At 38.4% G+C, this 13,091-nt stretch overlaps 1 protein-coding gene across 7 annotated transcripts in view; it reads right to left on the reverse strand.

Annotated features, from left to right (window-relative positions):
• Positions 1–3,672: 3,672 nt before the first annotated feature.
• AP4E1 (adaptor related protein complex 4 subunit epsilon 1) overlaps positions 3,673–13,091 on the reverse strand; it is a 72,748-nt gene continuing 63,329 nt past the window's right edge. For all 7 annotated transcript variants that reach the window (XM_036442140.2, XM_036442134.2, XM_045582515.1 and 4 more), the window contains 3 exons: positions 12,648–12,838; positions 8,903–9,060; positions 3,673–6,715 (listed from right to left, as the gene is read on the reverse strand). In XM_036442140.2, the coding sequence (XP_036298033.1) occupies positions 6,555–6,715; positions 8,903–9,060; positions 12,648–12,838 (510 nt within the window). In that variant the 3' untranslated portion in view covers positions 3,673–6,554. The remainder of the gene's footprint in view (positions 6,716–8,902; positions 9,061–12,647; positions 12,839–13,091) is intronic.

Below are 13,091 nucleotides of genomic sequence, written 5' to 3' on the forward strand. Positions count from 1 at the left end.
TGGTGATTATCATATATAATAAAAGGCTAATATGCAAATCGACTGAATGGTGGAACCACCAGTTGCTATGACATTCACTGACCATCAGGGGAAGATGCTCAACACAGGAGCTGCCCCCGTGTGGGAGCACTGCTCAACCAGAAGCCGGGCTCACAGCTGGCAAGCACAGCGACAGTGGTGGGAGCCTCTCCTGCCGCTGCACTAGTGCTAAGGATGTCTGACTGCCAGCTTAAGCCCACTCCTCGATTGGACACCCTTTCCCCCAGCCCCCAGGGCTCCCAGACTATGAGAGGGCACAGGCTGGGCTGAGGAACACCTCCTGCATGGATTTCATTCATTGGGCCTCTAATAGTTAATAATACTGTATTATATGCTTAAAATCTTCTAAGATCTTGTGTTTTTACCACACACACAAAACAAGTCACTATGAGGTAATGAGCGTTTAATTAATTTGATTGTGGCAATCATTTCACAATGTATGTACATTAATTAAATCATGTTATACGTCTTTAAAAAACCACATTGTACAACCTAAATATAAATCATTTTTGTTAAATGACGCTTTTCTTCCACACCATGAAGCAATTCTCTAGTTCTTAGCAGACATACACCAGGTATCCCACAAATAAACTCAATTGTGACACTATCTACCTGGAGACAGTATCATAAGTTAAAGGCTCAATCCCACAGACTGCCCCACTTCAGATGCCAATCGCAAGTCCAGGCTGTCACCTGTGCTTTTGACCAACTGACTATAAATTGGAGGCTCCCACAACCCTCTTCTCAATTAATTTGCTAGAGTGGCCCAGGGAATTCAGAAAAACATTTACTTCGGTTTACCGTTTATTACAAAGGATATTATAAAGGTTACAGCTGAAGAGGTACACACAGTGAGAGACAGAAAGCTCCTAAGTGCAGGAACTTCTGTCCCCATGGGGCCAGGGGGTATCACCCTCCTAGGATGTGGACACTTTCACCAACATGGAAACTCATTAAGTCCCATTGTGTTTATAGAGCTTAATCTCCAGCTCCAAACCTCCCCTTTCCTGAGGTCAGTGGGTGGGCTAAAAGTTCCAACTCTCTAATCATTTGGTCCTTCCAGTGACCAACCTCATTCTGAGGCTAAATTCAGACCCCACTCTGTCAGCTCATTAGCATAATCCCAGGTGTGCTCAAAAAGGCTCTGTAGGAGTAACAAGATACTCATCACTTCTGTAGGTGAAGACTGGCCCAAGTTTGGGTTCGAATCATTTCATTTTTCCCATAGCTCACAATAACTCTTCTATTCAACCCCATCAACCATTAATCAGTCAACTAGATGAAAAAAATATAAATTCTTATGCCATGATATCACCAGCTTCTTCTAATCACTGGTTTAGCCCTTAACTTCATTCAAAGACATGGTAACAATTCAGACCAAATGTCTCTCTCTAAGAACACCCCTGCCTTGCCCTCTGTTCCTACTTGTCACATAAGGGGTGGAGAAATGTACAATTAAATAGCTTTCTAATTACTTTTCTCTCACTGAAATACAAATAATCTCTGGGCTCCAGCCTCTAACCATTTGGCACATGTCCTGCCAGACGCCATTAGGGAAAAACTTCCTGAGGTCAGCCATTTAGTCACATTGGCAATTTAATGTTTTAGGGAAGTAAAAGTACTCATCCACTTAGGAAAATAGTTTAAAATAACTAAAGGAAATTGATTCCTTCCCTTGGAACAAAGCCTACAAACAAGCTGCAACCCACTGCTTTTTCAGCATTACAGCTGCTCCAAGCAGCTCCCGAGTTCGACATCATCTGTGCTTTCCTCACATCCAGGCCCATCTTCATGTGCTCAAGGTCCTCCGGGCCTCATTTTTTGGGTACCCTAGGTCCTATCTTAGATTCATGCACCTAGCATAAATTTTCCCATGTGGTACAAATAAACACATTTCCTTTTAAGTATCTCCTTTTCCTGATGCTTTATCCCAGAGGGCCTGTTCCTTCCCTACTTTCCTCATGCTATTAATGCTAATGCGGTTGTCTCTTCCATTATCATTGTGCTTTTCTAAATAGGTGATGCTAACTTAGCTGGTAAATCTGCCTTGTCAGTGTCACTAGCTCCCTATATTTAACTTTAACTTCACTGATCAAATATCTACTGCTTTCTGTCCCAGCACAAGTTCTTTTAGACCGGTAAAACTTTATGGACATCTGCCATAATTCAGACAGGTCCCCCTCCTCCAAATCATAATTTCTTTATATATATTATTGATTTCAGAATTTCAGAGAGGAAGGAAGGAGAGAGAGACAGAAACATCAGTGATGAGAGAGAGTCATCGATGGGCTGCCTCCCGCACGTCCCACCCTGGGGATGGAGCCTACAACCCGGGCATGGGCCCCGACCTGGAATCGAACCATGACCTCCTGGTTCATAGGTCGATGCTCAACCACTGAGCCAAGCCGGCCAGGATCAAGTCATAATTTCTAAGAGATCTCTTTAATGCCGTGCAAGTTTTCACAGGACTTAGACTTCAGACTGGCAAGAATCTCATCCAGCAGTTATGTTTCTTCTCTCCAAATTGGCACAAGTTATTTTCACTGTGATTTGTATCTGTAAACCACATCAGATCACTTTATTTCTGAGAGAGCCACAGTATTATTAAATCAATCCCTGGACATTATTTGGTTTCAGATTACTTATTTTGAGGGGGTCATTCATTCCATAAACCAATTGCCTACTACTGAGTGCCTATTATGTGCCAGACAAAAAAGGACGTAAAAATATACAGATAGCCGAAGCCGGTTTGGCTCAGTGGATAGAGTGTCGGCCGGGGGCTGAAGGGTCCCGGGTTCAATTCCTGTCAAGGGCATGTACCTTGGTTGCAGGCATATCCCCAGTAAGGGGTGTGCAAGAGGCAACTGATCGATGATTCTCTCTCATCGATGTTTCTAACTCTCTATCCTTCTCTCTTCCTCTCTGTAAAAATATCAACACACACACACACAGGTAGTTCCAACGTAAAAAGCTCAGTCTCTTATTATGCATACAAACCAATAACTTTCAACCATTAACCCTGGTCCATTTGGCTGTAAGCCACTCTGCCCTTCAAGAGCCCTTTTCCTTTCAATTACTACTGTCGGCGTTTAAACTCCTCAGTGCCCCAAAGATGGAGCTTCAAATCTTAGTACTAGTATGTTTTCCTGCCCTACATTTAGCCAATAGGAGGCATAAATCAGTGAGATTTAAAAGCCACTTCTGATCTAGCTTTGTGTTTTACAATATGCATATAACAAGATGGCCCAAAGATCCAGAATCTTATCTGACTTGCTGTGGTTCATCCATCTGGAGGCAGCTGTAAGGAGAGGGCATGAATGAAAGAGAACTCTGGGATCTCTGGCCAGGCAGACTGAAAGCAAGGGGTCTGGACAGGCACCTGAAGATCATCCACACTCTAACCTGTTGGAAGCCCACAAAGTTCTCTCAGAACATAACATAAAAACAGCAATATCTTTATTTTTAATAACTAATTAGGGCAGATTCTTATGGGCCTTAATGAGTAACTTACTCTTTTTATCCCATTCCATTTGTTTCTACTTTTTTTTTTTTTAGCTAATGCTTATCAAACTACTGAATAATACCACTTATTATTCAGATATTTGGGTAAAAAATGCACAGACCAAAGAACAGTATAGATCACTTTGTATTTATTAGATGTTTAACTGAATTATCTCAAATTACAGAATTCAACTCCAAGACAAGGCAATTAATGGTTCTAAGATGTTATTCCGTTGCATTTTTCCCTCCTAAAATTTTAACACAGCAAAACACCTTAAAGACATATGAATAGGTTCAGTGCACTTTAGTGGCTCACTATCATGAGACAAAGACCACATTTATCGATAAAAATTAAGACAAATAGCTCAATATTTTTAAATATTATTGACATGAAATAAAATAAAGGAAAAAATAAAATACTGCATTTTTACCACAACTATTTTGGTAGATGACAGAATATTGTTTAAAACAATGCTCCTCTGCAGAGCATAGGTTGTGGTTGGCACGCTTGGCACTTAAGCACTTGGTACCCGCTCAGCTCCCATCTGCAGTTTTTCAGAAGGATCCTTACTCAGACCCACATTCCCTGAGCCTGCTCTGCCCTCCTCCGCAGGGACTATTCTGGTGGGAGCTTGATCCTTCCACCTGCTCTTAAGACTTTGCTGTCTTCCCTTCATTCCCTCCAGATTCACACTTGCTGCGACCTGCATTCTCAGCAAAGATGCCTGGCACAAAATTCACACAGGTGAGTAACCCCACCCCTCGCTTTTATTCCAGATGATGCCCCTTCACTTGACTAAATTATGACTATACGGTGAGGAGATGAGCTAACAACAGCAATCATTCTCCTTACTTTGTAGTCATATCTATAATATAAAAAAAACTTAGTGATGTCTGATTTAGAACTTAAAACACTGAATTAGTTTAGACAGAAAATATAGTGCTCTGAAGTTTTTTAAAATCTACTCTTTTCTACATTGTTTTTAAAACCATAAAAATATAAAAATTGTAAACATTCTACTAAACATTTCAGTAGAAATCCTGTAACCCTACTTTTTATTTAGTGGGTTCAGAAAGAACAAAATAACACCACGCTCCCTTTGGAAGACCCAAAATCGCATTCCCAGCCCTCACCTACCACCGCACGTCTCTCACCACTAGACAATCTATAGGCCAAGCATGTCCCTCATGACAACTGCTGCTGCACTCTTGTAACAAAGCAGCAGCTCAGCTGTCCTCAGGTTTGCTGGGCACCTTACATCCACTGCTCTGCACTCAACCCAGCCTCAGTGACCAGGCAAACACATGGAAGTAAGGGCACAAAAATCGGGGCATCACCTGTCCCACAAACTGCATCCCTCTGCTAAGTGAGAGGGCACTTCCTATCTCTTTGTCAGAGCAACAGCAGAATCAGGTGGGGGTGCTGCTGACAGAGGCAGGAATAAAGAGGAAGTTGATGATGAAGCCACCAGTGTCCACCACACCTCCACAGACATGTTCCCTTCCCTGTGACACTGCTAGGAGCTTGAGGATGAATCTCACCTTCTATTTAAAAGGAGAAACCTACACCAGAAATTCCAGTCACTTTACATTGCTTTTATAACAAGATTTTGCTGTGTTTTTAAAAGCAAGAAAGTAACAAGGTATGCCATTTTTTTAAATGAATAACTTAAAACTTAATTTTCAAAAAATACTGTTTTGCTTTTAGGAAGGAATATGCTAGACACAAATAACTAATGAAATCTATCAGCTCTGGGAAATCCCCTTAGCATCTTTCAGATCAGCTATGATTAATGAGATAAACTAAAACCAGAATTCCACGCCTGGGCGAAAAACAGTACCAAGTGACCAGAGCACTAGCCTCAGTAACTTAAAACTATATTACCCGAATAGTCTCCATGGTGAAGTGTCAGAAAGAGAAATAATAAATATCTCCACAGCACCATAAGGTTTTATAAAATATTATTTCCGTTTTTAACCTTAATGCACATTTTCAAGATTCTGGTCCATATTAGACTGATAATAGTTCTGACAGAGTCCACAAAGGCACAACTATGACATGAAAATTATGTATTTTACTGAAGACCTGTATGATATACTTAGTCACTGTTTCGGTTGCATCCACTGAGTACTAGTGGATTTAAAGGCCAGGAAAATGGTTTTACCATTTATACTCTAATCACAAATTTCAACTTGCTAAAAGAACCAAAGTGGTAACTAACTAAAAGATTTGCCATAACTAAAAAGTCCTTTTATATGTTTGCTGTAGTACTGTGTGCTCTTATGGGTTTTGTTTCTCTATGATAATATTTTTGTAAATGGCTCTGAGTTTTTAACATAAAAATACAGTGATTCATTTTTAATATTAAAAATAAACACAAATGGAAAACAAACTTTGTAGCCAAATTATCTGCAATTATGTATAGCAAGTTATCCATAATAACTGTATCAGAGATTGGATCCCCAATACCCAGCATGCTCATGGATCTTTTGAACTAAGTGTGTGCTGTGCCAACTTTGTACAACACTGATCTAAGCAAAATATAATTGAAAGTAATGACTTGCCTACCAGAAAGCACACACTGCATTCTAAAGCCTAATGTGAATCAGGTCTGGGGTTATCAATTCCATGTCTCTCCCACATAAATGCAGAATTCAAACTTGACTTGACTACAAATCGACTAGCACTAGAGTAAATTTGCTATAAAATTACTTATAACAAAATAAATATTTTCAGTCCCTCTACACTAAGTGATATATGAAGCATTAGCAGTTTATAACATTAGCTCGGGTCACTCTTCAGGACCCAAACACACTGTACAATCCTGAGTAAAAGGTTAAGAATACAGTTTCTTGGGGATCTTTCTTGATCAGGAATCATAAAGGAAACACACAATACCACAATTTGCAATTATCCCCACTTTCATTAGAAGTACCATGAATTATTTACTTTGGTAAATAAGTTTATGTATGTAAACCATTTGTTTCGATGGAGTAAAACATAAGAGCTTCTGCTAGGATCCCTCCATCACCTTTTGACACTGATACAATAAATAGTCGGGAAGTGTAGAGCAGGAGGATCTAAACCATAGGACCAATACGTCACCATGAACTCGGAAATGCAGCAAACAGGGAATGGATGGGAGCAGCTGACAGGCCAACAGCCCTTCACTGCCTACAAACAACAAAAATTAAAAATTCTTTAATACAAAGGAACTTCAGGAGACATTTCTACAAAGAAGATACACAATGGCCAATAAACACATGAAAAGATATTCAACATCACTGCTCATTAAGGAAATGCTAATCAAACCCACAATGAAATACCACTTACCACTTCACACCCATGAAGATGGCAATTATCACAATAAATAAATACAAGGGTTAGTGAGGACCTGGAGAAATTTGAACCCTTGTACATTGCTGATGGAAATGTAAATGATGCCACTGTTGTGAAAAACAATATGATAGCCTGGCTGGTGTGGTTCAGTAGTTGAGCACTGACCCATCAACCAGGATACTGGTTCAATTCCCAGTCAAGGCACATGCCCGAGTTGCAGATGCAATCCCCAGTAAGGGGTGTACAGGAAGCAACAGATTGATATTTCTCTCTCATCGATGTTTCTCTCTCTCTCTCTCCCTTCATTTCTCTCTCTAAAATCAACAAAAAAGCATTTTTAAAAATAATAAATACTATTTTTCCAAAAATTACATGTAGAATTACCATATGATCCAGCAATTCTACTTCTGGGACTTGAACACTGATATTTGTATACCTCTGTTCACAGCAGCATTATTCACAGTAGTCAAAAAGTGGAAGCAACTCAAGTGTTTGACAGATGAATGGATAAACAAAATGTGATATATTTATACAATGGAAAAGTATTCATTAGGAAAGTTTGACACATGCCACAACATGGATGAACCTTGAAGATATTATGTTATGTGAAATAAGCCAATCACAAAAGGGAAACTATTATATGATTCCACTTCTATGAGGTATCTAAAATTGTAAAATTCATAGAGACAGAAAATAGGATGATGGTAGGTGTCAGGGACTGGAGAGGGAGATGATGGGAGCTATTGTTTAATGGGTACAGTTTTAGTGAGGAGAGAAGGAAAAGCTCAGGAGATGATGGTGACAATAGTTACATAACAATATGAATATACTACGTGTACCAGTTAATAATGCAGATTTTTTTTCAATAGATGGGGTTACACATACATTGATATATATGCGATTTGATATATATGCTATTTTATTGCATTGACAGCAAGCTTCAAAACTTCATGTCAAATTTGCTGAAGGTGTTAACATCATAGATATTTTTACGCTTAAAAATATCAAATTAAGTGCCAAAGAAAAGAGCATTTGCAGGAAGTTTTAAGTCATTACTTTATTTTGAAGGAAAAGTTATTGTATACTTTAGGAAGCTTATTGTGAACATGCTCCATCTCAATATATTTGTGAAGACTGGTTTATATACTTTAAAAAGTGGATTTATTTTGAGAATCCAAAATGCACAAAATCATGGGTTGATCCAGGTCAACCATGAACATCGACTGCAAGGCCAAATCGCTTCAGAAAGAAGATAATGCTCTGCGTTTGGTGGGGTTAAGAGGGTGTGGTGTATTATGAGCTTCTAAAACCAGATGAACACATTAATATTAATCACTACCGACAACAAATAATGAATCTGAACCATGCTTTGATCGTGAAATGACCAGAATAGGCCAGAAGACACGGCAAAGTAATTTTGCTTCATGACAAAGCACCATCACATACCTCGAAACCAATTAAAGACACTATAAAAAATCTTGCCTGGGAAGTATTAACCCACATCCCATATTCACCAGACCTTACTCCTTCAGATTACCACTTGTCCCAATCGATGGGTGTGCACTTTCTGAGCAGCACTTTAAAACAAATGAAGTGCAAAATTTGGTCTCTGAATGGTTTGCCTCAAAACAGAAAACTTCTATTGAGACAGTATCCACAAATTACCTGAAAGATGGGGGAAATGTGTAGCTAGCGATGGACATTACTTTGAATAAGCATTTTTGACCTTTCTCTTGAAATTATCGTGTTTTCTTTAATTACAAAATCCGCCATTATTAACCGATATACCTAGTATTTGAAGCCACTACACTGTACACTTAAAAATGGTTAAAGTTGCAAATTTTGTTATGTGTATTTTACCACAAAAATTCTTTAATAAAATCTGAAGAACACACTCCTCTAAAAGATACTAATAATATGAAATATGGCTCTAAGAAATCTGATACTTATAAGAGCTGATCTGTGTTCTGATTGTGAGAAAGCCTTATAAACACAGGATTGCCTTTTCGTAACTCTACGAACCTATAATGTCAACAACATGAAGTCTCAGTTTCTGTTGCAGTGTCTTCAGGGCAGAAGGCAGAGCAGCTTGAGATTCTGACATTTTTACATTTTGCTTCACATCATTTGCGAAGGATAACCAGAGTTTGCCAAAGTCTTCAGTTGAGATGTTTAATGGTCTGAAAATAATGTTTAAAATTAGATTGATGTCCAAAAGAATGAAATGATTCTAAACAAAAAAACATACATTTTAAACGATTCCTGAGAATAAAACAATTACTGTAAATCTGGGTCCCACAAAAAAATCATGTTTTTAAACTAAAAACGTGATTGGAATGCTAACTATTTTTTCATCCTCCAACCTGAAGAAAGCAAGAAATGTTATTAAAGTGCAAATGTTTTTTCAATAAGTCACCTAGTTCTTTTTCTGAGTATTAGTGATTTCAGTAAAATGTTACCAAGTAATTTCATGAATCAAATATAACAAAAACTTTTCTTTCATATACACTCTGGGTTGGGGGATAAGAAGGCACGCTATAAAAGTCATACACAGGAGTGCAAATATAAAGACCCAGCACCTTAAGTAAATTAAACCAAGAGAAAAGATTTTAGCAAGTGTACATATTTTAAAATGATCCATGAGACTGAAGATCAAATAGCTAATACTGTGGTATATTGAAGTGGAATTATAGAGGACTTTTACATTCTACTTATGTTTTTCTACAGCATTTACATTTTTATAATATGTATATATTTATAATTAGGAAAATATTTTTAAAGACAGAGGATTTTATTAATATATACAAAAGAATTGTTATATATATTGTGCTTCTTCGGGTTATGAATGCTCACCCTTGGAGACACCTCACAGTCAAAGAATATAAGTTCTTATATAGCAACCTGAGTATAAATACTGACAGATAAATAGACATGTTCATACTAAAAGACTTCAAAGAGTAGGCAAAAACTGTAGTTTAACACAACTGGAGTGTGGAGAGTTTAAAAGTTTTACAGACAATCCCAGGTATTTTGCATTCTTAGTTCAAGCAGTCTTCATTTAAAAAAATGTTTGAATACAGCCCTGGCTGGATTGCTTAATGGTGAGAGCATCAGCCCATGGACTGAAGGGTCCTGGGTTCAATACCTGGTCAAGGTAATGTACCTCAGTTGCAGGTTCATCCCTGCTCCCATTTGGGGCACGTGCAGGAGGCAATCAATGTGTCTCTCTCAGGTTGATGTGTATGTCTCTCTTTTTTTCTCACTCTCTCCCTTCCACCCTTTCTAAAAGTCAATGGAAAAAATATTTTCAGGTGAGGATTAAAAAATATTGGGTCGGCAGCTAAGTAATTGCGGGTTTCACACATATATGGCTTCAGTTGAATTTTTAGGTTTGCAGACGTAGTACAAATGTAAAACACATTTTGTTATTTGATAGTTGGCTATTCAGCTGTTAATCAGTAAAAAAAGTTTTTTGATCTGTTTTGTAGTTTTTGTTTGGCGTTCGTTGAAAAACGGAAAATCAAAAGGAACATTTTCGTCATATTTTGCTTTTTTATTTCCGCAAAGGGAAAAACACATCGCAAGCTCATAAAAAGTTATGTGCTGTTTATGGTGACGAAGCCTTAAAAGAACAGCAGTGTCAAAATTGGTTTGCCAAATTTCGTTCTGGTGATTTTTCACTCAAAGTTGAAAAACGCTCTGGTCGTCCAGTTGAAGTTGATGACGCCCTAATCAAAGCAATAATCAATTCGGACTGTCACAGTACAACACGTGAGATTGCAGAGAAGCTTCATGTATCACATACATGCATTGAAAATCACTTAAAACAACTTGGCTATGTTCAAAAACTCGATACATGGGTTCCTCACGAACTGAAAGAATCACAGTTAACGCAACGCATTAGCAGCTGCGATTTGCTAAAGAAACGTAATGAAAATGATCCATTTTTAAAACGACTGATAACTGGCGATGAAAAATGGGTTGTTTACAACAATATCAAGCGGAAAAGATCGTGGAGCAGGCCAGGTGAACCAACTCAAACAACATCAAAAGCTGATATTCATCAAAAGAAGGTTTTGTTATCAGTTTGGTGGGATTACAAAGGAATTGTCTACTTTGAACTCTTACCACCCAACCGAACGATCAATTCTGATGTCTACATTGAACAACTAACAAAATTAAACAATGCAGTTGAAGAAAAGCGGCCCGAATTGACAAATCGAAAAGGTGTTGTATTCCATCATGACAATGCAAGGCCACACACATCTTTGGTCACTCGGCAAAAATTAATGGAGCTTGGTTGGGATGTTTTGCCACATCCACCATATAGTCCTGACCTTGCACCATCTGATTACTTTTTGTTTCGATCTTTACAAAACTCCTTGAATGGTAAAAATTTCAATAATGATGATGACGTCAAATCGTACCTGATTCAGTTTTTTGCTAATAAAAACCAGAAGTTTTTTGAACGTGGGATTATGATGCTGCCTGAAAGATGGCAAAAGGTCATTGATCAAAATGGGCAATACATTACAGAATAAAGTTATTTAGTTCCATGAAAAAATTGTCTTTGATTTTCTTTAAAGAATACGCAATTACTTAGTTGCCGACCCAATAAATAAAATAAAAAAATGTTTGAATACAGTATAATATATTCGTAACACTAAATGAGAGAAAAGTTAGGCGGTTGTTTTCAATTATTTTGGTAACTGAATGGTGCTACATAATGCTAAATACTAATATAATCATCAATATAATAAAAGGATAATATGCTAATTAGGGCAGGTGTCTTCTGGACATCCTTCCGGACAAAGCCGCAGTGGCTGCGAAGGGCCCAGGCTCAGGCCGGCAGTGGCAGCAGCAGCAGGGTAATGGGGGCAGCGCCTTCCCCTGATCTGCCAAGTCGCCTCCCGCAGAGGGAGGTCAGACTGCAGCTTGGGCCAGGGGACAAGGCAGAGGTGGTTAGGGGTGATCAGGCCAGCAGGGGAGAAAGTTAGAGTCCATCAGGCCAGCAGGTGGACAAGTTAGGGTCAATCAGGCCAGCAGGGGGGCAAGTTAAGGTCAATCAGGCCAGCAGAGAGGTTAGAGGCAATCAGGCAGTTAGGCAAAGGGATTGGGGCGATCAGGCAGGAGAGCGATTAGGAGCCAGTGGTCCCAGATTACAAGAGGGATGTCCAACTGCCAATTTATGGGATCAGGCCTAAACTGGCAGTTGGATATCCCCTGAGGAATCCCAGACTGAAGAGGGTGCAGAGCGGGATGAGGGACACCCCCTGCCCCGAGGGCATGATTTCAAGCACTCGGCCACTAGTGTCTAATACAAGAATAATAACTTTGCTGAATAATTTTCTTGCAGATCTCTAAAGCTTAATAAAGAGAATCAAATAAATGAAATACAAATGAGAAATTTGAAAAACTTTAAGAAAACCCATGTGGAATCTTTAAAGTTATTTCAGTTTAAACATTACTTTAATACTAGTTTCTCTCAGAAGTTATCCAGAATCACCAACCAACCCCAACCTAAATCGAGTCCCATAATGTAATTGGTCACTGTACCATTTATTTCCTCTAAAATTCACAATTACATATGTATTGATATGATTGTTCAAATGCCTCCTCCCTAGGCTGGACAGTAGGGGCTGTGTCTAGTTTTGAATTGTTATACTCCCTAGCACACCTAGCATAGTACTGCTGTCCAGAAAATAGGCCCAATGAACATTTGCTGAATGACTGAATAACCCGAGTTAACATTCCAGAAAATACTTACCTAATGAAATCTAACAGGGATAAGTTTACTGAAAATTCTAGCTGAACAGCATGAGTGTTCATCACTTGATAATTTATAAAACCAGAAAGAGTCCCTTCTGTAAAAGGCTTTTCCATCTGCACACGATATTGAAAGTTTTTTGTGTTCTCTGCTTCTGTTATAGGCAAGCAGCATCCGGGTTGCTCAGTGATCTGTAGATAAAAGTGATACAAGAATTAAAGAAGGGATCAATATAGACTATCGTATGAATACCAAATTTCTATTTAATTGAAGTAAAGCACATTACTGTGAGATGTTAATAATTACTACATTATGAAGATGAATAACAACTTCACTTGAGAAAAAATTCACTAGCACAGATAATCAAGAATAGTGCAGAGAAAAATAAATATGTAACAAATGTCATTACAAGAAAGCCTCTGTATAATTTAAGAACCAAAAAAT

Source organism: Pipistrellus kuhlii, unplaced genomic scaffold (assembly GCF_014108245.1).
Source record: "Pipistrellus kuhlii isolate mPipKuh1 unplaced genomic scaffold, mPipKuh1.p scaffold_m20_p_1, whole genome shotgun sequence".
Classification (NCBI taxonomy): domain Eukaryota; kingdom Metazoa; phylum Chordata; class Mammalia; order Chiroptera; family Vespertilionidae; genus Pipistrellus; species Pipistrellus kuhlii.